Genomic DNA, 27,272 nt, shown 5'->3' with positions numbered 1-27,272 from the left:
AAGGAGATTGACCAATGTCATACATATGCACGTTAATTTGTTTTGTGATACGATTGGTCATACATTTGCACGTTAATTAGTTTTGTGATACAATTCAATATAGCTGCTGTGCGGCCATTTTGTTATGATTTTTTCATGTCCTGAACTCAGACATGTATCAAGCGAATTTATTCAAAAGTATTTTTATCACAGTGTTTTTATCACAGACCTAATGAAGAGGACTCTATCCTCTCTGAGGACCTGTAATCAAAGTACCAATTAACAAGTGGGGACTGTGTCATCAACGATGACTTGTTGTTCATGTAATATTAACCAGTGCAGCTAACAAACTGTTTTGCAAAAAAACTGTCATAGAAGTATCTACATTAGGGAAAGACTGCATTAACTTGCATCACAGTCCCTCCACCCAACGGTTGGGAAATGGCTATTGTTCTAATGTGTGAATCACCGGGATTAGGAATAGGATGCGCATTATGGTCAGGTGATGGTCACGTGACCATTGTAGCATCGCGTCCTTGTTTTCAACGCAAGCGGCGTTTGATTTGTGACCTTCGAACTTTTCTTAAATACATCGGTTTCTTTCACAGTATTAGTAACTTCAGCGATCTGATCTACTCAATAGTTACCAAAGGCGAGGAAAGTGCACTTTGGCGAGTTAAATTGCTTCTTTTTTGCGATCGCTGGTGCTTTACTTCCCTGTATGTGTATTAGTGACCTGGCGGCTCGCCGCTTATTGATGGTTATGGTTTGGCATCCATATTTTGTCCCCATTTTTGTCGCGTTTTTCTTTTGAACATTTGTTACCAATAATCATTGATATTTACCCTAATATGTGAAGGCTGCGTCAATCATTTCAAAAAATGAACGATCCGGTAGGTTTTTCAGATATCTCTCTTTGGTTTTGTTGTTTTGATTTCCGTCAAACAAAATGGCGGTAACGGTAGCCAGCCTGCATTCCAATGCAGTTATTGGCATTTTCTCACTTTACCAGTTGCGATGTGCCTAGCATTGATTTTGGGTAGTTGTTAGCTACTATAGACTATAGTCTATAGAAGCTATTGGGATGGGTATCCGTCCGGCGTCCGTCGTCAGTCTGTATGTATGTATGTATGTATGTCCGTTTGTGAGGCGTCCGTCCACTCAAATATCTTGAGAACCGCAGTACTTACTGATTTGATATTTGTTGTGTAGATGAAAAATATGATTTTAAAAAACTGTTTTTTTTAATTTTTTGATATTGTTGAAAATAGGCAAATTAATGCCAAAAAAGGCGTTTTTGGTAAAAAATCTTCTTCTTCATAACCGCTGGTCAGACAGCTTTGTTATTTGGTATACAGGTCCCTAGGGACAACCCAACTTAGATTTGTTCAAATCGTGATGAAATATGCAAATCTGTATTTTTAAGGAATTTTTTTTGTCATTTTGATCAAAATTTGACTTACATTGTATGTAATTCTTGTACAGTATAAACCCTATCAATTCACCCAGAAAGAAATAATTAATATGATTTTAAATGATTGAATGAATTAGAAATCATCAAAGCTAAAATAATTTTAGTGTAGAATTATCAGAAAGTGCAACTTTTTTTGACAATTCATAGTGAAATGCTTACCATCTTGGAGGATTAAAACATGTAAAGGCAACTTTCCTGAATCACAACTTTGACATATTCTGAACCGTCATTTATTGTGCCCTGTATGTTATCTAAAAGAAATTGTTCAAAATAGTTTGTCAATATAGGGTGGTCAAATAAATAGAGATAGAGAAAGCTCTAATTTCCATTTATGGTTGACTTGGTAAGGATAAAATAAAATTACTTTTTGAGGAAAAAAAATAGAGTGGTCAATTAAACGAGTGGTCAAAGTGATAGGGTTTTTATGGTAAATCTGGGCTGTAAGATTCCTCATATGCTATTTATAGCAATTATGCAATCTGTGTAAACAGTGCAATGAAAGTGTTACATGATGCTTTTGATGACCTTGAACTTCTTAAGTTTCAAACATATGTCTCTTCAGTGTGCTTTCTCTGAGTACGTACAGTCTCAACTTATTCAACAGAACTTACTTACAATGTTAATTTGAAAGTTAAAATGTGCTTGGATGAAAATACTGATAAAAAGATAACCAGCTTAAGATTCTCTATAACCTGACAGATATGCTGTTTTTTTTATGACGAAAATCTTGATTTAAGCAAGTCTTGTTTACTTTAATTAGAATGTAATTAACTCTTGTTTATTAGCTACTATAGACTAATATAGTCTATAGAAGCTATTGGGATGGGTATCTGTCGGCGTGCACTGTCAGTATGTATGTATGTATGTATGTATGTATGTATGTCCATTTCCACTCAAATATCTTGAGAACTGCAGTACTTACTTATTTGATATTGGTTTTGTGGATAAAATATATGATTTTGAGAAACTCTTTTTATTAATTTTTGATATTGTTGAAAATATGCAAATTAGCACCAAAAAAGGCGTTTTTGGTAAAAAATCTTCTTCATAACCACTGGTCAGACAGCTTTGTTAGTCCCCGCGGATGAAGTCCGGCGGGGACTTATAGATTGGGTCCCGTCTGTGCGTCCGTCCGTCCGTCCGGCCGTCCGTCATCAACAGTTTCTCAGACACTGCTGAACCAATTTCGTTCAAACTCGGCACAAAGGCATAGCACTATCACCTACAGATGCACGTCGATTTATTTTGTGATACGATCCAATATGGCCGCGAGGCGGCCATTTTGTTGCGATTTTTCATGTCTTTGGACCATAACTCAAACATCCTTGAACAGATTCTGTTCAAACTTGGCACAAAGGCATAACACTATGGCTTTTATATCCATGTTAAATTATATCACGATACGATCCAATATGGGCGCGAGGCGGCCATTTTGTTGCGATTTTTTATGTCTTTGGACCATAACTCAGACATCCTTGAACATATTCTGTTCAACCTTGGCACAAAGGCATAACACTATGGCCTACATATGCATGTCAAATTATTTTGCGATACGATCCAACATGGCCGCGAGGCGGCCATTTTGTTTGCGATTTTTTCATGTCTTTGAACCATAACTCAAATATCCTTGAACCGATTCTGTTCAAACTTTGCACAAAGGCATAACACTATGGCCTACATATGCTTGTCAAATTATATTGCGATACGATCCAATATGGGCGTGAGGCGGCCATTTTGTTGGGATCTTTCATGTTTTTGGATCATAACTCAGACATCCTTGAACAGATTCTGTTAAAACTTGGCACAAAGGCATAACACTATTGCCTTCATGTGCATGTAAAATTATTTTGCGATACGATCCAATATGGGCGTGAGGCAGCCATTTTGTTGCGATTTTTCACGTCTTTGGACCATAACTCAGACATCCTTGAACCGATTCTGTTCAAATTTGGCACAAAAGCAAAACATTATGCCCTTCATATGAACGCCACTTTATTTCATGATATGATCCAATATGGCCGACGGCGTCCATTTTTCTGCGATTTTCTCATGTCTCTGAACCATAACTCAAACATCCTTGAACTGATTTTGTTCAAACTAAGGCACAAAGGCAAAGCACTGGCATACATATGCATGTATCAATTAACCTTGCGATAGGATCCAATATGGCTGCAGAACTGCCATTTTGTTGGAATTTTGCATGTCTTTGAAGCATAATTCAAAGGTCATTAAACCCATTTTGTCCAAACTTGGCACAAAGATCAAGCACTATGGCACACATACATGTATACATGTCAATTTACTTCGTGACATGTTCCAATATGGCTGCCAGATTGTCATTTTTGGATTTTTTCATGTCTTTGAGGCTTAATCATATGCAAATATTCCTTATCCAATGTTGTTGACACTTGGTACAAAGATAAAGTACTATGGCATACTTATGCATGTCTACTAATTTTGTGCTACGATCCATATGGTCAATAGACAGCCATTTGATTTCAATTTTATAAACATAGGTCACTGTCCTTCAATGGACTGATTTTGTTTAAACGTGATATGGCTGCATTCTTGTGCACATTAATTTGTTTCATTATATGATCCAAATGGCTGATTACAACAACATACCCGATCCCATACCATTTCGAAAATTCCACCAAACCATGTGTATAGTATGTGCTGTCATGACACTAGAGGCAGTGAGGGCATCGTTATGTGTGATGTAATCAAAAGTTCCTTTAGTGGTCAACACCGGCAGAGATGAGTCTTTTATTGAACGTTCCTCAGATTACTTTATTATGCAAGTCACAGGCCTGATGCACCCGTTGCATCAATGTCATTCCACAGCTACCTAGACACCAAAGATTATAACAAAATGGACAAGCGGGGACTGTGTCATCAACGATGACTTGTTATTTGTTATACAGGTCCCTAGGGATAACCCAACTTAGATTTGTTAAAATTGTGATGAAATATGCAAATCTGTATTTTTACGGAATTTTTTTTTCCATTTTTGGTCAGGCCATCCTGAAATGAGCTATCAAAGATATCCACCTTCTTCATCAATACATGTGTCACAAAAGGTTGTTCTCTACATAACACAGCAGAGCTCTGTCAACTGTTGAGTCGCTTGTTTTTTCAAAACCGCTGGTCAGACAGTTTTAATATTTCATACAGTCAGGAAATACTTAATTTTGTATCCATATCTATAGTAGCTTCAGGGACTTTGGCCCTATGTTTTTAGTATAGCCTTTACGTAACTAGACATGAATTGGGATTCAGAATTGTTAAGTTGTTCGAAATAACGACGAAATTGTCTGCCGATTTCATGATCGATTTCCAATATGCCTGGCTTGATCGGCGTCGTCATTATGCTGGCAATATATCTATTTGACACCTTTGAAAATAGAATTTTTCACTCGATCGCCATTGTCATTCCTCTTTTTTAGAAGTGTGGAATCTGTTCAATGAGTGCTCCAAGTTTAAATTGTGCCTGATCATAAACTTTGACGACAGGTATCGTATGAAATTTGGTGTTCATTTTGGTGTGGGAGTGGATTGTATTCAAGCCGAAAAGAGGCTCTGAAATTAGAACTGAAAAGAAACATCTCCTGCATTGCCATCCTCTTGATGTTCGTCACCAAGAGCTTGGTCGCTTTCCAGGACGTGTTCCCAGTCCACAATCTGGTCATCGGGGTTGAAATAGTCACTCATTGCGAGATAATAGCCTGCCAGTCGATACCCGATGCTAGCTCGACGATGACGGACAACAACAACAACAACAGTGACACGTGTGAATTTCTGCACATGCGCATACAAAAATCATGAAGGATTGGGAAAAATGACATCATTGCTTATGCTAATATCGTGCAAATAGTCTCGACGTCTGTTTACCTTTACCAGTGCGAGAGTTTCGCGTACAGGCCGGCAGAGAAAATCAAATTAACCAAATAAACAACAGATTATAGGGACCTAGGTGTTTCCCAACCGTTTGGTGGAGGGACTGAGGTTGCATGGTACCTGAAACCCGAGTCCTTGCCTGTCCAACTTGGGTGACAAACAGAAGACTTTTAATCCCCCAAGGTGTGAATGTTCCATTGTTATGTTTATCTTATCCAACTGGTGCCATTGTAGCGCCATTGAAGGAAAGGCAGGTCTGTGAAATTGATCATCTGATAACTAAGTAGGGAAGTTGGGTATTCCTAAGTTAATTGAGCTTTCCCGTAATGTATATGTCATGTTTAAAAGAAGTTTTGGGGTACAGATGTAGTAAAGTTTTGCCTTTTTTTTAGCTACTATAGACTATAGTCTATAGAAGCTATTGGGATGGGTATCCGTCCGGCGTCCGTCGTCAGTCTGTATGTATGTATGTATGTATGTATGTATGTCCGTTTGTGAGGCGTCCGTCCACTCAAATATCTTGAGAACCTCAGTACTTACTGATTTGATATTTGTTGTGTAGATGAAAAAATATGATTTTGAGAAACTAATTTTTTTAATTTTTTGATATTGTTGAAAATAGGCAAATTAATGCCAAAAAAGGTGTTTTTGGTAAAAAATCTTCTTCATAACCGCTGGTCAGACAGCTTTGTTATTTGGTATACAGGTCCCTAGGGATAACCCAACTTAGATTTGTTCAAATTGTGATGAAATATGCAAATGTGTATTTTTAAGGAATTTTTTTGTCATTTTGGTCAAAATTTGACTTACATTGTATATAATTCTTGTACTGTATTTTAAATAATTGAATTAATTAGGAAATCATCAAAGCCAAAATAATTTAGTGTGGAATTATCAGAAAGTTCAACTTTTTTGACAGTTCATAGTGAAATGCTTACCATCTTGGAGGATTAAAACATGTAAAGGCAACTTTCCTGAATCCCAACTTTGATATTCTGAACCACCATTTATGTTATCTGAAAGAAATTGCTCATAATAGTTTGTCATGATAGGGTGGTCAAATAAATAGAGATAGAGAAAGTTCTAATTTCCATTTATGGTTGACTTGGTAAGGATAAAATAAGATTACTTTTTGAGGAAAAAAATAGAGTGGTCAATTAAAAGAGTGGTCAAAGTGATAGGGTTTTTATGGTAAAGCTTGGCTGTAAGATTCCTCATGTGCTATTTATAGCAATTATGCAATCTGTGTAAACAGTGCAATGAAAGTGTAACATGATTCCTTATAATGCTTTTGATGACCTTGAACTTCTTAGTTTCAAACATTTGTCTCTTCAGTGTGCTTTCTCTGAGTACGTACAGTCTCAACTTATTCAACAGAACTTACTTACAATGTTAATTTGAAAGTTAAAATGTGCTTGGTTAATAGGATGAAAATACTGATAAAGGTAACCAGCTCAAGATTCTTTATAACCTGACAGATATGCTGTTTTTTTATGACTTAATCTTGATTTAAGCAAGTCTTGTTTACTTTAATTAGAATGTATTAACTCTGTTTATTTGCTATTATAGACAATATAGTCTGATGAAATATGCAAATCTGTATTTTTACGGAATTTTTTTCCATTTTTGGTCAGGCCATCCTGAAATGAGCTATCAAAGATATCCACCTTCTTCATCAATACATGTGTCACAAAAGGTTAACACAGCAGAGCTCTGTCAACTGTTGAGTCGCTTGCTTTTTCAAAACCGCCGGTCAGACAGCTTTAATGTTTGGTTTACATGTCCCTAGGATGACCTTAGTGAGATAATTTCATACAGTCAGGAAATACTTAATTTTGTATCCATGTCTATAGTAGCTTCAGGGACTTTGGCCCTATGTTTTAAAAGTGCCAAATATGATATTCTTGAAGTCCCTGGTCCTATTTCAAAAAGTTGAGAATTGCTTCAAATTTTACCTGTGTATTTGGGATAGATACATGCTCAACTGCTACCCGTTAATGCGTAGGTCTGCGGAGCAAAAATTATGCTGTGGCTGGCGAGAATGGGGATATTGCGATTTGACGAAGTAGCTATAGGCCCGGTCTGGCAGGTTTATGGAAACATCGTGTGGGCATGGCTCTTAGAAATCTACGTGGGACATTCATGTTCCCTAATGCCACGCTGCTTATATTACAGTGAACAAGGAATATAAACGGACACCAATTAAGAGACAAGATTTTACAGTCATGGTCTTTTCAAAATTGTTTCAGAGCGGTCGGGTCGCCGAGTACACATCGCTATGTACATGTTACATAAGGGAACAACTACTTACATTCACAGACTTGTTGCAAAACATCCGGCCTTGACTATCTTTCAGGAGGAGACGTTTGCTTTATCTCACTATAATAATTAGAGAATGAAAAAAAAGAGAAAGGTCTGCAGCTTTCCAAGTTTTGGTTTAGAACTGATCAAAATCCTATGAATTGTATTTTCACTGCAATTTGCGGTTGAATTTCTTTGTGACTGGGCAACGACATTTTTCATACTCCTGCTTTTTACCACTTCGTGGAAATGGTATCACCCATCCAACGCTATATGTACGTGTATCGATCATTATACAAAGAGAACGCATAAAAAAAAACGGTCGCGGTCATGGGTTCAAGGACGTTCATAAGGAGACATCCTCTTCGAGTCTGTCACGGATATTTTACTAGCTTTGAAAACTTACAAAAGCCAGTGTTCGAAATTCGTGGACATTGCAACCAGCCACCAGGGCAGGTAACTTGAAAAAAGTTGTAAAACAAACCCGGTCTGAGATAATTATACCTCGCAGATCCAATTTAGTAAACTGAAAAACCATAAAACTAACAGTAACAGACACTGTGCTCTCCATTGATTTATGTTCTGTTAGAAATATTACGAATTTGGGTAATAAAATAAACAGTGAGCACCAAATAAATCCAAGTGAATGTTGCCCCGTCAATTTATTACATTTTAAACCACGTGTCCTTTCTACTCAGGTCTTGAACAGGAGCGCTAGCGACAAGAAAATGAGAATCAACTTACATCTCAATAAAATATGTTTGAAAACCTACAACTTGCATTTTGTCCTTTACTTTTTTCACGTGCAACTTTGCTCCTATGTCAATAATTTAACGTGATGGTACGCTAGTTTATATCTTATATCACGGGTTGCGGGACTGTGGTTATACGAATCCGTACACAGTCGGGTACCAGTCAACTCGCACTTTTTCCAACCTGCCCAGAACCAACTCGCCCGATACCAACTCGCCCGATTCCAACTCGCCTGATGCAACTCGCTCGATACTATTTTTGCAATTTTTATGAGTACCTGGTACGTATAAAAATGTTTTATTTCTTAAAACAGCCTACAACAAAAATTTCTCACATTAACCCCTTGACTACCAAGGCCAATGTATTCCTATATACCAGGCCCCTTATATAATATTGATAAAATCTTGGGTGTGGTCATTGGATGAACATTGCTTAGAGTAAAAATTAAGTAAGTACCAATAAACCATATATTTTCTGAATCAGCATGAAATTTCCCACTTTTTCATACATAAGTTTTGTATTTCCAGGTCACGTGACTTATCACATGACACATCATGTGACCAGAGTTGGCAAAGAATATGAATATTTTAAGCATCAGGACGTATTTTGAATCCATAAAATGACGCAAATTTGAATACAGTTGCAATTTCCATGACGTTGTCTTTACATATATGTAATAATAATTACCCTTTACTCTATTTATAGATGTACCTATTTAAGATTTTTCTCACAAAAGGCAGAGTAAATGAACCACAAACATCAGCATCTGATATGATTCTGTATTTGAAAATCAACACATTTTATATTTGTAAACACCTGCTTTATGTCTTCCTTGCAGAAACATGCATCTAAAATGGATATGATTTATCAAAAAATAATTCACAATATTTTAAAATACATTTTAGGGAACAACATATCACATGACCAAACACATGACCAGTCATGTGACCAGTCATATTGATAATATGGCTGCTATAAAATTTCATTGGGTTATAGTAAAAAATTGTATTTCCTCCAGTTTCATTCACAAATATTGCTGTTAATAGAACATATTTACATGTAAATCATTTGTTTTCAATAAATAACCATTTCATTTCATTGGAAAAAACCATAAACATCTTCGCAATTGTCCGTACTTCGGAAAACTGTAAACAATCAGCGCGACGCTTCTGTGATCAGCCTGACCTTTCAGGGTCGAGGTCATGGGTCACGACATTTGCTTCCGGATTTTGGCCATACTCGGACGTACGGGGGTGCAATCACATTCAGGCCAGATGGGAATACATCAATCTTAGTCGCGCTGCGTGCCGACACCGAAATTACGGGATTTTTAGTGACAAAAACGAAGCTGATACGCCTATTTAACTGTGCCGGATATATCCGGCACTCAAGGTATATGGTAATTCAATATGGCGCTGGATATATCCGGCGCCGTAGGTAGTCAAGGGGTTAAGAACCACTGGTGCGGGCTAGGGCTTGAAATATGTGCCAACACGAACAAGTGTTTATTTGCGATTTTCACGTTTTGCAAATCTCTTGAAAGAATAAATTTCGTTCAGTTTCTTTACGTATAGGGAAAGTTACTGCAGTTACTGGATTATGTCTTTAGGAACAGCTTGACCGACTTTCACGAGTTACTGGCCCGGCATGAACATAGCTGGCCTCGGGCCATCGGGATTGCGTACATGGAATCTACAACTACCGGAAAAGGTGCGAGTTGACTGTAATTCTACACTGTCCCTCCACAAAGTGGAGGGACTGTGGTCCGTACCAGCTAAGTCAACGGTAATAATGTTGTAGAAAATGCAAGTGATTTCACTGGCAAACTGATTTTGCTTATAATTCTGTTTTGTTTGTCATTGAGAAAAGATCTGTCTTGACGTTTCCGAGGTAGCCGAATTGGCGCACTATCTTACCGAGTCGCGAAGGCCAAACTTGTCTGTCCAGTGTCTGTTTTCAAAATTATCTGAGCGCTCATGCATGCACTGTGTTCAGAGAAGTAGTACACATTGAGACTAAACTGGTCACAAAATCGCTGGAAATTCATTCTCTGTGTGGACCAAAAAACCTAAATAATTAAATATAACAACTGACATGTCATTATGTTGAAAATTCCAGTTCCGAAAATGAGCAATAAATCGCGGAAGTATTGATACCGTCATCAACTGCGCAACCTGTCAGATCGGGCATTTGGAAGCAAACATGGCTGCCACGCTCAGAAGTATAGCTTGGTTTGTGTCTACCGGTATTTCATTGCTGCTACGCAAGACACCGCAGTGTAAAATACAATTCTGGGCTTCGGCAAATTGAGGCAGGTGTATGATCGTGCTGCCGTAAGGTGACTTTATCCGACCTGGGAAAGATGACGAGATACGACAGAAGTTTTAATATTACAATCGAGGTACACCTCTATTGTATTACGAAGCACCGTTGCGTCTCTCTCCATGAGTTCGTGAAGGGACGGGTTGTCAATGTTAGTTCAAAGTAAAGAAATTCTGGTGTGAGAAAGTCATGTCGATGCGATGTGCAGTGATGTTTTTAAAGACCTATACTAAGCAAGCTCCAGAAATAAATCTAAGATTATCTGCGCCCCTGAAGTATGTACGATTGCATGAAGGCGCAAATTTGCACAATTTTTAAATATCGGATATTTACAATCTAGTATTGAAGTTTGACATTATCACATATCGACGTTTTCGGGACTGCGGTGAGATCTCACCACCTCAGAGTTCTGGCCGAACCTGACTTCCAAGGACTGACTCTAGCTTCGATATTAGACGATACTAGATTCTGTCAAATCGCAAGTAAATATCCGATATATATTGGAGATTTCACCAACTCACAGTTCTGGCCAAACCCGACTTCCAAAGACTGACTCTAGCTTCGATACTAGACGATACTTGATTCTGTCAAATCGCAAGTGAATATCCGACATATATCGCATATTTCAGCCCTTTATAGATCCAGCTAAGCCAATCTAACTTTGATATTGTATAGTCTAGTAGACGGAAATATCGGATACCATATAAAAGTGCAATGTTGCCGTGTCGTCCCCATCAATCTAATTGCGTAACAGCATGTACAATACTGCACATTACCAGTAGAATTACGTCATATTGTCTTCGCTGCACTTCTGTTACGTTTGCCGACAGTGAAAAGGATAAGTTATCACTCTCCGAGTGTAAGAGCACTATGTCTTTGTCATGTACTGTAAAGTGACAATGACATAATACATGTCAAGCAACTGACAAGGCAACCTTTTAAGAATACATTCTTCTACAAAATTCAAAGTTATGATGCATCACCACTGAAAGCGTTGTTGACCACCAACACGAGATTACATATCCATCGAAATTGCCTGGGTTAAGGTGGTTGGAAAGGCTATTTTTGCACCAATTCTTTTCTCAGAGTTAATGTCAAGTTTAAAGTGTTAGAATCAAGATATTAAGTTCAAATTTTCAGGATAACTCCCTCAATTAATATTTTCTCCAAAGAATATAAAAATTGTATATTTGCAGCCATGATTTTGAAATATGACACCAGTAAATATTAAAATTTAATTTTTCATATTTTTTTTACATATTTGAATTTAATAATAATTGGATAGTATTAATATTACCAAATTAGTTATAAATATGTTGACACTATTTATTGTAAGATTTGTACGGCAGGATTTGTAAATAAAATTTGTTTTTATGATTTTACATGGGTTTGTATATCAAAAAATTATTAAAAATTCTTTCAAATTTCAAAATGTGATTTTTCAAAAAGTACTTCAAATACAAGAAAATTGTGCCGTACAAATCTTATCTGTAACCTTGTTAATAGGCTGTAAAAATTCCATGTCCATATCTCATTTCAAAGTTGGATTAAATTGGTATACAATTATGTAGGAAAACTGTTATTCTGTCAAAAATGTTGAAAACAAGCCATATTTGCACCCCTCTTTTGAAGTCATAGAGCAGTTTTTTTTGGTTAATCTCACTTTTGACACCTCTTTGACACTCAAAGAATCTAGAAATGCATTTACAATAGCAGTCACTCACTCTGAATGCCAGCACTGCCTTGTCAAACTTTCCTGAAAAACAGCAAATAATGACTTTCCCTTTTCAAACATTTTATTAAAAGCTAGGGGACCTCTACCATAGTTAATACACTAAGGACTCCCCAACTTCTTCTTATTTGGTCAGTTTTTCAGAAGTTTTAACAGGCTATAACTCTGCAATGCCTTTGTGCCCAAATGTCTAGTTTTTTTATTCCACAGAGAATGTTGACTACTTTTATATTTTAATAGTTTTGTTGAAATTTATAACTGACGCTCTAGCCTTTCCAACCACCTTAAAATTGAACAGCATAACGGCGTAAAGCCTGCCTATGGTTGAATTCAAAAAAAGTAAATTTCGTTAACGTTCACATTACATGAAATGCTTCTGTCATGATCTCAAACAAGGGAAAAGGAAGAAGATTTAAACCTCTATTTGTGAGTCATTTTTAGCGGATTCATTTTAGAAGAAATATTTATCACTGCAGTTATTTTCGAAATTACTTTAATCACGGTCCCTCCACAATTTGTGGAGGGACCATGCTTTAATCGACAATATATTGCCACTTTTATGACAACGTTATGTGATAGGTCATGCAGAGTCCAAAGGTCATCGTACATGACATGCATGGGGCCATGCTTTTGTAATGACGATGGTTATTTATCTTACTTTGCGCCAATGTTTCGACCTAACACGGTCCCTCCACGTGGAGGGACCGTGTACCTAACCACATGACATGCATTGCATTTACAACTGGCGCGTTATTTTACTCGAATCCGAATGAAATCGTTGGGTTTTTAACAATACCATAGCTGCTACGTGCTACCCTCATATGGTGCGGAATAAATGTGACTGTGAGACCGTATTTAGTATCGATTCGGCCCCTTGACCATCATCTGCTCGACAATTATGCCACAAACGAGTAACAAATTACAACTGCGTAGACATGGTTTTTTTCGTAAAAATGAACTCATCAACTAATCACTCTGTTTTATTGTATAGTGTTTATCTAACGCATAACGCAACTTCGGAATGATTATGAAGAAAGGAAAGAAGAAAAATACAAGATCTGGGTTTTCGTAATTAATTTTATTCCCATGATAGCTGTCATTTCTTGATCTTTTCATTCTATGCCTGTGTAAAAAGGACGAAAGTAGTTAAAACAATGATACAGTGATCGAATAATAATGTATTTAATAAAAGTTTGTTGCCAGACTCGAACTCGCATTTGTGACTTCATTCAGAATTAAGCACAATGCAACTCTGAAATTGCCGAGCCATTCCCTCTATATATTTGGAAGTTCCTTTTTAAAACTTTCAATGTTTATTTAGTATTCTGTATTTTTGCTGGTCTTCATTTCGCCGGTATTGCAATCAATGACAAAGAAGACGTAAAATGTCGTTTGCGGACATGACATGCTCATCGAAATTGCAGGAAAGCTGGGTAAAACCTGCCTATGGTTGATTTCCGCTAGAGCAGAGGTAAATTTTGATTGCATTCAAACATGAATTCCATTTACAGCTGTCGAGTTATTGTACTCAAATGGGAATGAAATTGTTACATTTTTAACAAAAGCTAATACGTGTAACCTCTCTAAACGTGTGTGAAATGTGATACCGTATGTAGTATCGATTCGTCCCCTTGACCATCATCTGCTCGACATCTATGCCACCATCTATTTTTTACATCCAACGAGAAACAACTTACAACTGTGTAGACATGAGTTTTTCATAACAACGTACTCATCAACTAATCGCCCTGTTTGATTGTGTAGCGTTCATCTAACGCATAACGCAACCTCAGAACATCATGAAAAATGGGAAAAGACGAAAAATACAAGATCTGGGTTTTCGTTATAAATTTTATTTTCTATGCAAGCTGTCGTTTCTTGGTGTTTTTTAATCCTATGCCTGTGTATAAAGGACGCAAAGGTTGAACAGTAATACAGTAATCGGGCAAGGTATATATGCATAAAACAGATTGTTGCCAACCTGAAAGCTCGCAGATACATGAATGAACAGTGTTTCTGTTCATTTTGTCAACAATACCATGACTGTACATGCTACTTCCGGTATTATCAATTACTTCGTGGCATCGGGCCAGACCATTCCATAATAATTTTCTCATGGACATGCACAGTGAACAACGCATGGTCAACTCGATATCGACAATGCAATGAGTTTAGCTGGGTGGTTTTGGAGCAACAACATATAATCAATCAATCTTTTCTCCAAATGTTTGCACTATAAAACATTGACTGGATGGCCAAAAAGTTGCTACATTTTATGATAGTAGACCAAAGTTTGGTGGAGGGACTGTGGATGTGAGTAGACGAAAGGAATTGGAGCGTCAAGAACGTGACAAAAACGCTACGTAATAGGAGTATTGTATATACATAACGAAGGGCACTTTTGACCTTCTTTCCATTGTGAGATAATGAGCTGCAAGGGTTGTGTTTTCAACGCGTCTTGGATGCCTCTCGGATGCGTCTTGAACACGTCTAAATGCCAGCAAAAACAGCCGAGTCCGAACGCAAGTTGTGCTGTATACTGTACATTTCGGTACACTTAAAAGAGTACAAAAGAAAAAAATGCAAGAAATGCTTCCAGGTACCCAACTTTGCCTAGATCGCTATGGTGAAAACTTGTGACCGTAATCGTAAACTCAGAGGGCGGGGCAAAAGCAAACCTTCACAAAAGGTCCGTGCGGCAACCAACTTGGGGTCATTAACACCTCGTCACTTGCCGCAATACCGCATGTTCTTTTGTTGTACTTGTCGCAACTGCCATGGCAACTATTGTTCGCTTACCGCAGTTACCACAAACGAAGACAAAGAAAATCAACCGCTAAAAAAAAAGGTGTTACCGCGAAGTTACCGCACCAGCAGTTACTGCAACTGCACGGCAAAAGCTACAAGTTATGTGATTCTGGTACTGTACATCTGTAGATGTAAATATGACAATTTTGTATGAAAAAACTTGCTTGGAAATTTTGGTTTTGAAGGTTTTTGTTTCTTTCCATTGTCATATTGTATATGTATGGAATTGTTTGTCTGTGTAGGTCAAGTAATGGCTTCTATACAAATCCCTGGTTTGATGCTTTAAAATTTGTTAGAAGAGCTTCAATTCAAAACAGATGTACATGTGTAATGCCATAGGCTCCTTGGTATATATAGGTTTGTGCTTAGAAGTTTCCCCATCTGTCTATGATACTGCAATACTTTTTAACTGAGTTGCAGTTGGGATATACCATTGTCATGAAGGTGAGGCAGCATCGTTGCCAGTGGAAGCTCTAAAGAATGCCCATTCTTACATGTTACCTTTAATAGTCTCTGATTGTGCAACCATAGACCTTAGAGAAACCATATATTGTCTATTCTGTGCAATACAATATTATAAAACTTTAAGGACACCTTTATTTTGGTATGTATCATAAGTGTGTGTGATCACAGGCTGTAACAGTTGCCAACCATTTCATACTTCAATGGACAGTGCAGCGAATTTTTTTCAAATGCACTTGACTATGAATATCAAAAGCTCAAGGTCCATAAAAACTATTATTACACCTCACGTATTATTCAGATACTGTGATTGGCTGAGCCTCACTCACGTGATATAGAACAAAAAGTGATAGAACATGGCACAGGTGATATAGCCCTGTCGCGTACGCTGATATAGCCCTGTCGCGTGCAGTGATATAGCCCGCTACCACTTTCTGGAATACCGCGCGTCCTTTCTGCGCGTACCACATCATCGCGTACATTTGCTTGGTATTTTCTGTGAAGCAATGGCTTTTGAAAAGGTACAAGAAATTAGCTCGACCTGAAGTACACGACGTTTAGTACATTAAACGAGAAAAGTTTGAACAACACTGTCTTCGTTTTTAGACGTTAATTCAACTTCATGTAGCATTGCGATCGAGGAACAAATCGAACGTTTCACTTTGGCGAGTCTCGATCGACACTTGACTGCATTCTGAGCAAAGTTTCGAAAACAAGTGTTTGTTCGGTGTAATAAAATTAATAACACACGCTAGCACGGGCAAGATCACGATTTGTTGCCAGCCCTCGGGCTGGTGCTAATGACGGTAATATTGATGATACCCTCGCCTTCGGCTCGGGCATCATCAATATTACCGTCATGAGCACCATCCTTTGGGCGGGCAACAGATCGTGATCTTGCCCTTGCTGGCGTGTGTTATTATTTAATTAAATATTGTGTATTCACTCACTCTGGCTTTCCACGTGCAACAAAATGTGAGTACACTGTCATTGACACTATTTTTGTGGTGGTTAAATTTGATTTGTGACAGCCCCAGTTCATCACCATCTTGGCTTGATTGTGTAATGAGTATATGATCATTCACTATAGGAAACTCTTAGTCCTTTAAAGGTTGTCATTTTGGATCACTTTTCAGATAATCCGTTCCAGTATTAAAACAGTTGAAAGTTTTAAAATGGTCCAATCTGTGTGGCACTGCTATCTCTCTCTCTCTCAAAAACACACCCCTACTTATTAGATAGCTTTTGTTTTCAGTTCCAGCTACACATACAGTCATCTCAATTACCCAATAATATTTATGAATTCATGTACATTTTTTTATAGTTGGCAGGATCTTGTTGCAAGTGGTGTTGTTGAGTATATTGATACCTTAGAAGAAGAAACTATAATGTTAGCGATGACTCCTGAAGATCTCCAAGAGAAGGGCATGGGTTATTGTTCAACCTACACCCATTGTGAGATTCATCCATCTATGATACTTGGGGTGTGTGCATCAATTATACCGTTTCCAGATCATAATCAGGTAAAAAATTGTTAACATTTTATGGCTGTTATTTGTAATATATGTATGTATGGTAGTACAAACTTGATTAGCTAACATTTGATATATGTATATATACTAAAGAGAGCATATCTTATAAGGTTAATCAGTCTCATTTGCATTTCATTTGCATGTGTGTGTGTATGTATGTATGTATGTATGTATGTATGTATGTATGTATGTATGTATGTACGTATGTATGTGTTTATGTTTATCTATATAAAAAATCAACCGCAGCACCTACCATCTTTGTATTTGGTGTGCAGGCACACCCAGGGGTGGAGATGTGAATTCGTTCAAATAAACATGTCAGTGGCAGAAATATGCAAATGAGGTAGAAAAAGGAAAACTGCTGGTCCAATAGCTTTGATATTTGGTATACAGATTTCTAGGGGTTATCTAATTAATGATGTATTGAAATTATGATGAAATTTTGCAATTTTTAGCTCCCATATATGCATATGTATATATGCAAATGGGAGGTATTCGTATAAGGTGGAAAAATGTCGTCTGTATGTATGTATGTATGTACGTATGTATGTATGTATGTATGTATGTATGTATGTATGTATGTATGTCCGTCCACATCAAAAACTCCTAAACCGTAGCACTGTCTTAGTATTTGGTGTATAGGTGCACCTAGGGGTGGAGATGTGAATTTGTTCAAATGAACATGTCAGTGCCAAAAATATGCAAATGAGGGGGGAAAAAGGAAAAATCCTGCAAATGGCTAAAACTTAGTAAGCATTGGTCAGATTTGGTTGAAACTTAGTATGCAGATTTATTTAGGTATTCTAAATTATGTGTGTAAAAATTGGGATGAAATTTGCATGTTTGTATTTTTAGGGTATTTTTTCCGTTTGTAGTCAAAAAATCTTGTTCTCTGAAATCGCTTGTCTGATTGTTATGAAACTTAATATTCATGTTCCTCAGGATGACCTCAGTCAATCGCTTGTACAAATTGTATTCACATTGTCATATTTGTAATTTTGGGGCAATTTTCCCAATTTTTGATAAAAAAAAATTTTATCCAAAAACTACCGATTCGAGAGCTTTGATATTTGGTATACAGGTATCTAAGCTTAATCTCAATATAATGTATTGAAGCTATGTTGAAAGTGGCAATTTTTTTTATTTTTGGGGCAATTTTTTGCCTTTTTTGGTCAAAAAAATTTTTCTCCTAAAACATTTGATCTGGTAGCTTTCATATCTAGTGTACAGGTTCCTAGGGTTTATGTTAATTAGATATATTTAAAATTAGGATGAAATCTGCAATTTTGTATTTTGGGGGCAATTTTTCTCATTTTTGGTCAAAAAATTTGTTTCTCAAAATTTACCAGTCTGATTGCTTTGGTATTTAGTAAACTGGTTCTTAGGGTTTTTGTTAATAAGATATATTGAAATTAAGTTGAAATCCCGAAATTTTGAATTTTTGGGGCAACTTTGCAAAATTGTCAGTTTTACTGGTATATCTTCCATTTTGTATTTTTAAGATTTTTTTGGTAATTTTATACCTACTGGAACTAAGAGTATATAATGTGGTGATTTAGTAAGCATTTGATATGATAAACTGTATTTGGTGTTGAAATGCGGTAAAAAAATCCTGGCAGATTTTGAAAAAATTCCAAACAAATGCCAATAAAAAATTCAGCCAGAGAAGGTTTGACAAAAGAAAAGGTGGGAGAGTGGGGAAAAAAGAATTTACAATGGATCGGATAAAAAAGATAGTGTACCTCATCGATCTTCCAGGCACCGTCCCTTATCAAATGGTCCACCCCGATATATTTTTGTGCACAATCAACCATGCAGTGTATTTTAGTTTAAGATGTCAAGTTAGGTAAGGATTTGAAAGGAATAGTCAAGTTCACCACAGTTTAACTTTATCTCTTGTGTCATCATCCTTGTGTAATTGGTTAAGTTTGTAAGTTGTTCCAGATGTGGATGTACCAGCTGTTCTGGAAGAAAACAATGTTTACTTTTCCCTGTAGGGTTTCTGAGTTGATGATTGATGTTTAAATTTCTCCATGTATCCGGTGTATGGGCAAAGTGTAAACATTGGTTGCATGTTACGTATTTCAGTCTATGTCAAATATTGTAAATAAAAAATCAAGAACAGTTTACTGTGTGCTTGTAAAAGATAACATATTTGTCAATACATAAACTGCCTTGCAGATTGATTGTCTTAAAGATTATCTCAGAAGTAGAAAAGGAAAAGAAACTAATCAAATTGCTGTAACATATTCACTCTCAGTGCCTGTATAGGCCTTTACTTAGCTATTTTATCATTACATTCAGCTGTTTGTTATATCTTTATCACTCTCCATGGGCCAAGGCACACATGGGGTCAATGTCATCACTCTGTGCCAGTCTGTGTATGTCAGTCTGTCTGTATATGTATGTCCATGTTTCATACAATTGTTGACTTGTTTTGATAACTATATGGGAGCGAACAGTGATGTTGTCACTATTTTTTATTAGTCCCCACGGACACAGTCTAGCGGGAACTTATAAATTGGGTCCTGTCCTGTCCCCATCCGTCCTTCCATCCATCAGAGTCACTTAATACTCATACTGCTGGGCCTGATGGCTTCATGTGTAGATTATAACCATGGGCAAGACTTGTTTTACTGGTTTAAATATTTTGTTAAATAGACCAATTCGAAACTGAATGTGAGCACAGTGTCTTTTTATATGATCATAGGGAATATATCTATCTCCATTTCATGTTTTCATAAAAAGCTAGTAATTTGTCAAATTTTACTTTCAGTCACCTCGAAACACATACCAATCAGCGATGGGGAAACAAGCAATGGGTGTGTACATCACCAACTACCATGTCAGAATGGATACCTTGGCCCATGTACTCTTTTATCCTCAGAAACCTTTAGTTACAACAAGATCCATGGAGTATTTGAGGTTTAGAGAATTACCTGCAGGAATCAACTCCATCGTGGCCATTGCATCCTACACAGGTTATAACCAAGAAGATTCAGTTATCATGAACTCGTCTGCTGTTGATAGAGGTTTTTTCAGGTAAATGAAGTTCCTGTAAGATTCAATTTTGATAGCATTGACTTGAAACAGAAATTGAACACTTTTATGTACAATGTCCAAGAGGAAACGCTTTTGTAATCAAGAATAAACATAGGTGGACTGTCCTTTGTCGTCCGTTTGCCATCCATTGTCCATCATCCATCAACATTCATCTTCTTAGAAATCAGTGCAGGTTCTTAGGGGTGACCTACATCAGAGTTGTTCAAAGTCTGGCAGAATTTTCATATTTGTATTTGGGGGGCAGTTTTTCCAATTTTTAGTAACTAAATCTCTAAAATTGCTCATCGAACCGCTGTGATATTTTATATGCAGGTCGCTAGGGATGACCTTAGTGAGATTTGTTCAAATTGTTGAAAAATTTACATATTTGTATTTTTCTGGCAATTTTTCTCATGTTCGGATGAAATACTCATCTGACCAGATATGAACTGAAAATGCTCACGTGTTTCATTATATTGCAGTTATGTGTAAATTTGAACCTTTGCCACATGTTTGCAACTTCATTGAAAGTGTTATAATCAACATAATGAATAATATTCAGCATAGATTGATTCTAAATCCAAGTATATATCCCCAATCAGGAAAGTTTATTAAAATATACAAATTAGGAATTGACTGAAATGTTCTCATTCAATATTCAAATTAGGAATTGGCTGAAGTAAAAATGTTAAATGACTTTCAATAATGTCGTATCATAGTATCTTCAATGTATACAGTAAGTTTCATCGACTATGGTCAAGTCAATTCAGATGTATATGTAATTATGAAAGTTTATTAAATATTCAAATTTGGCTGACGTAAAAAAATGCTTAATGACTTTCAATAATGTTAAATCATAGTATCTTCAATATACATACCAAGTTTTGTCAATTTTGATCAAGTCAAATCAGATATATATCTCTAATAAGGAAAGTTCATTAAATATTCAAATTATCCATTATCTTTTATGTCACCCCTTAATATCTTTCACAGGTGATATATCTTGATGTGACAAACATTTTTAGCGAATCTCATCAAATTCATTAAATATGCAAATGAGCCCTAAATTAACTCGACACTGTTCAACGTTTCATAGCACAATTAAATAGTTATCAGATCAATATCTGTAGCACGTTTCATAAAATTTGGTGTCATTTTATACCTAATTACAAAGTTCATTAACCCCTTGACTACCAAGGCCAATGTATTCCTATATACCAGGTCCCTTTTAAATATTGATAATATCTGATTTGTGGTCATTGCAACAACACTGCTTAGAGTAAAAATTAAGTAAGTACCAATAAACCATATATTTTCTGAATCAGCATGAAATTTACCACTTTCCCATACATACGTTATGTATTTCCAGGTCATGTGACTGGTCACATAACTAATCATGTGACCAGAGTTGGCAAAGAATATGCTGGGAAAGAATATTTGAAGCATCGGGACATGTTTTGAATCCATAAAATGACTCAAATTTGAATAAAGTTGCAATTTTCATGGCATTGTCTTTACATATATGTAATAATAACTACCCTTTACTTTACCTATAAGTGTACCTGTTTAAGGTGGTTGGAAAGGCTATTTTTGCACCAATTCTTTTCTCGGAGTTAATGTCAAGTTACAAGTGTTAGAATCAAGATATTTAGTTCAAATTTTCAGGATAACTCCCTTAGTTAATACTTTCTCCAAAGAATATGAAAATTGTATATTTGCAGCCATGATTTTGAAGTATGACACCAGTAAATATTAAAATTTAATTTTTCATATTTTTTTTACATATTTGAATTTAATAATAATCATATAGTATTAATATTACCAAATTAGTTATAAATATGTTGACACCATTTATTGTAAGATTTGTACGGCAGGATTTGTAAATAAAATTTGTTTTTATGATTTAACATGGGTTTACATATCAAAAAATTATTAAAAATTCTTCCAAATTTCAAAATGTGATTTTTCAAAAAGTACTTCAAATGCAGGAAAATTGTGCCATACAAATCTTATCTGTAACCTTGTTAATAGGCTGTAAAAATTCCATGTCCATATCTCATTTCAAAGGTTGGATTAAATTGGTATACAATTATGTTGAAAAACTGTTTTTCTGTCAAAAATGTTGAAAACAAGCCATATTTGCACCCCTCTTTTGAAGTCACAGAGCAGTCTTTTTGGTTAATCTCACATTTGACACCTCTTTGACACTCAAAGAATCTAAAAATGCATTTACAATAGCAGTCACTCACTCTGAATGCCAGCACCGCCTTGTCAAGCTTTCCTGAAAAACAGCAAATAATGACTGTCCCTTTTCAAACATTTTATTAAAAGCTAGGGGACCTCTACCATAGTTAATACACTAAGGACTCCCCAACTTCTTCTTATTTGGTCAGTTTTTCAGAAGTTTCAACAGGCTATAACTCTGCAATGCCTTTGTGCCCAAATGTCTAGTTTTTTTTATTCCACAGAGAATGTTGACTACTTTGATATTTTAATAGTTTTATAGAAGTTGATAACTGACGCTCTAGCCTTTCCAACCACCTTAAGACTTTTCTCACAAAAGGCAGAGTAAATGAACCACAAAAATCAGCATCTGACATAATTCTGTATTTGAAAATCAACACATTTTATTTGTAAATACCTTCTTTATATCTTCCTTGCAGAAACATGCATCTAAAATGGTTATGATTTATCAAAATATAATTCACAATATTTAAAATACATTTTTGGGAACAACATATCACATGACAAATCACATGACCAGTCATGTGGCCAGTGATATTGACAATATGGCTACTATAAAATTTCACTGGGTTATAGTAAACAATTATATTTTCTACAGTTTCATTGACAGAATATTGCTGTTAATAGAACATATTTACATATTAGTCATTTGTTTTCAATAAACAAACATTTCATTTCATTAAAAAAAAAACCATAAAAATCTTACAAGTAAATGACATCAACCAGTTTCTGAAAACTGTAAACAATCAGCGCAACGCTTCTGTGATCAGCTTGACCTTTTAGGGTCGAGGTCATGGGTCACGACATTTGCTTCCGGATTTTGACCGTACTCAGACGTACGGGGAGCGCAATCACATTCTGGTCAGGTCGGAATACATCTATCTTAGTCGCGCTGCGTGCTGATGCCGAAATTATGGGATTTTTTAGGGACAAAAATGAACCAAATACCCCTATTGAAGTGTACCGGATATTTCCGGCACTAAAGGTATATGGTAATTCAAAATGGCGCCGGATATATACGGCTTTCAAGGTAGTCAAGGGGTTAAATGTGCAAATGAACCCTTAATTAACTTCACACTACTAAATACTTTATAACAAAGTTAGATATCTGTCCGATCAGTATATGCAACAGTTTTCAACGCATTTGATGCAGTTATTTCAGAGTTATATGACTAATTATAAAACTTCATGAAATATGCAAATGAGCTATTTATTAACTTGACACTGCCCAATGCTTCTAACTATAATTAGATATATATCTTATCAATATTTGTTGCAAGTATCATTACGTTTGGTGCAGGAATTTCAGAGTTATGTCACTAATAACAAAAGTTCATTGAATATGGAAATCAGCAGATAATTGACATGACACTCACAGTATCATGATAATGTTCTGAGATTGTCATCTGTGAAAAGTTTTATGAAATTTTGTGCGGTATTTCTTGATATATGTCTACACAGTCATTACCGTCTCCATAGGGAAACCATTGTACGGAAAAAACGATATTGTATAACTTCATTAATATGCAAGCCACACTAACCAAAATCTAATCAGTTCTTGCAAGTAGCATATGGTACCTGTCTATCAAATCTGACTTGAATCCGTTCAGGCGTTTTTGAGTTATCGTGTAAACAGACAGACAGACAGACAGACACACACACACACACACACACACACACACACACACACACGGACAGACAGACAGACATCGCTATGACATGAGCCCACGTGTTTACACATGTGAGCTAAAAATGCTTGTCAGATTGCTTTAAAATTTTGTAAGTAGGTTGCTAGGATTTGTTCAGATCATACTGAAATTTGCATCTGTTTATTTTTTGGGCACTTTTTCACACACGTGACTGAAGGTCAATCGGGTTATTGAGGTTTGGTTGATCATGTCGGACAGTGAGGAGTTTTTCGTAAACGACAAAAATTCAAAAACTGCATATTTGGTACAGATGTTGAGACCATGTTGAAGGTTCCACTTTGTTAAATGGAGCCAAATGGAGCCAAATGGAGCAGCAGTTAGATTGTTATGGGAAATTGCTATCCCATTTTTAACATGACCGAAGGTCATCATGTTATTGTGATGGGTTAAGTTGGTGTCAGACAGTGAAAATTTTCCGTAAACGATAAAAAAGTAAAAAACCACTGAATAGTCTGAGTTGATATTTGGTACAAATATTCAGATTGTGTTCAAGGTTCCGATTCCTAAAAATGGAGTTAAACAGTGTAGCGGTTAGATAGTTTTGGGATATTGCTAACTCCCCTTTTTAACTAACTGATTTTTAGGGGTCTTTCATATTTGTAGTTTTGGAAGGTACACTAATCTTACATTTTGGACTGTTTTATGAGTTGTGGAACAGAAACATGGTTTTGATGAATGTAAGAAATATGCAGGATGGCTGATTCAAAGTATCAGAGATTTTCACGTTGTTTTGAGCAACAAAAGCGATAAAAAAAATATACTTCATATATTAGATTCTCACATTTGAGACGACCCTATGCATTTGTAAAGTAAACATCCTTGAGTCAATATACAGACTTTGACATTCACATTCCAGAGATTAAGTATCCACAACCTCACATGTTACAGTCTTTACTCTGAGACAATGAAGTTTTAGGTTAGTCATCAAGCTACCACCAGCATCTGTCCTGAGCATCTGTCTGTGTGTTCTCACAGGAAATTACGGGGAACAAAAAATTATTTGAGGTACATTATTTGTATCTTTTGACCTTATATTGTTGCAAACGATAAGTTGATAATGTTGTTCGACTTATATTGAAAGATATCTAAAGAATGGTCAGCCAATAGACAACTTCCATCCCGTTTGCGTACACGATATAGAAAAACCTTGGGTCAGATGTTAATGGTGGGCTACTGTTGACCTGCGATCAGACCAAATTGCTAACTGCTTTCTAGGCCGCTGTAAGCATCCATGTGAAAAAAAATAAACCACACGAAGTGAAAGTCGAGAGCGCAGTGTAGCAGTTTCGGGATTCCCTATTACTGATGCCGTTTGATCAGTTACATTTTGACGGTCGGTTTTTCATGGAGATCTTGACGGCCAATCCTACTCTTAGATACACCATTCTTTGCTGCTACAGAGCACATTTTTGTAATGGGCATTTCAAATGCCTACAAGCTGCAAGAAGCCAACGACAAGGCCTATAATTGCGGGGTTTTTTCGTCTTGTTTGTACCTCCATATGTACACTTGCTCAAAGCCTGTGGCCATACATGTAGAAATGTCAAACCAGAGTACAATGAAGGGATAAACTTCAGTAGACAGTCACGTTATTGTTGAGGTGATCGCGAAATTGAAGCATAGACAACAGAGGGGCCTCTACTGTCTATGATTTAAGGTGGTTGGAAAGGCTAGAGCGTCAGTTATAAATTTCAACAAAACTATTAAAATAAAAAGTAGTCAAGTTTTACATTCTCTGTGAAATAAAAAAACTAGACATTTGGGCACAAAGGCATTGCCAGAGTTATAGCCTGTTAAAACTCCTGAAAAACTGACCAATAGAAGAAGTTGGGGAGTCCTTAGTGTATTAACTATGGTAGAGGTCCCCTAGCTTTTAATAAAATGTTTGAAAAGGAAAGTCATTATTTGCTGTTTTTCAGGAAAGTTTGACAAGGTGGTGCTGGCATTCAGAGTGAGTGACTGCTATTGTAAATGCATTTTTAGATTCTTTGAGTGTCAAAGAGGTGTCAAAAGTGAGATTAACCAAAAAAACCTGCTCTATGACTTCAAAAGAGGGGTGCAAATATGGCTTGTTTTCAACATTTTTGACAGAATAACAGTTTTCTTAGATAATTGTATACCAAATTAATCCAACTTTGAAATGAGATACGGACATGGAATTTTTACAGCCTATTAACAAGGTTACAGATAAGATTTGTATGGCACAATTTTCCTGTATTTGAAGTACTTTTTGAAAAATCACATTTGAAATTTGAAAGAATTTTAAATAATTTTTTGATATATAAACCCATGTAAAATCATAAAAACAAATTTTATTTACAAATCCTGCCGTACAAATCTTACAATAATAGTGTCAACATATTTAACTAATTTGGTAATATTAATACTATCCAATTATTATTAAATTCAAATATGTAAAAAATATATGAAAAATTAAGATTTTAATATTTACTGGTGTCATATTTCAAAATCATGGCTGCAAATATACAATTTTTATATTCTTTGGAGAAGATATTAACTAAGGGAGTTATCCTGAAAATTTGAACTAAATATCTTGATTCTAACACTTGAAACTTGACATTAATTCTGAGAAAAGATATTGTGCAAAAATAGCCTTTCCAACCACTTAAGCAATATACTTTGGCGACTGACACGTATATCATGTACATTGTTGGGTGAAAGCTAGCTTTGCATGGCAGGGCTGTCTGTGCCAAATCGCTGGCAGCACCTCGGTTGCGGCGTGCAGTTTCTCCACCAAAAACAACTCATTTTTAATCCCAAACTCGCACTGAGTTTCGTTTTCGCCTCGCCTGGGTACACGATTAGCCCTGCGTACAGGTCTCTGTGTTCCCGGCATTATACAGCCTCTACGCCGTATAACGCCAGGAAGACACAGACCTGTACGCAGGGCTAGGTACACGATGTGCTCAGCTGCGCTTCTAAACTTACGCAAAACCCACTTTTGGGACTGGGTCGGAGGCACGGAGGCCGTAAGCGACATATAGGGTCTAGGCGAC

The 27,272-nt window shown here is 36.3% G+C and overlaps 1 protein-coding gene and 1 long non-coding RNA gene across 3 annotated transcripts in view; one reads left to right on the top strand and one right to left on the bottom strand.

Moving 5' to 3' along the window:
* Positions 1-27,272, bottom strand: part of LOC139120884 (uncharacterized) — a 466,659-nt gene that overhangs the window by 165,248 nt on the left and 274,139 nt on the right. The window lies entirely within an intron of this gene.
* LOC139120881 (DNA-directed RNA polymerase II subunit RPB2) overlaps positions 1-27,272 on the top strand; it is a 412,063-nt gene that overhangs the window by 257,068 nt on the left and 127,723 nt on the right. For both annotated transcript variants that reach the window (XM_070685501.1, XM_070685502.1), the window contains 2 exons: positions 17,053-17,251; positions 20,037-20,302. In XM_070685501.1, the coding sequence (XP_070541602.1) occupies positions 17,053-17,251; positions 20,037-20,302 (465 nt within the window). The remainder of the gene's footprint in view (positions 1-17,052; positions 17,252-20,036; positions 20,303-27,272) is intronic.

Source organism: Ptychodera flava, chromosome 20 (genome assembly GCF_041260155.1).
Source record: "Ptychodera flava strain L36383 chromosome 20, AS_Pfla_20210202, whole genome shotgun sequence".
Lineage (NCBI taxonomy): Eukaryota > Metazoa > Hemichordata > Enteropneusta > Ptychoderidae > Ptychodera > Ptychodera flava.
This window is presented reverse-complemented; position numbering and strand designations above follow the sequence as displayed.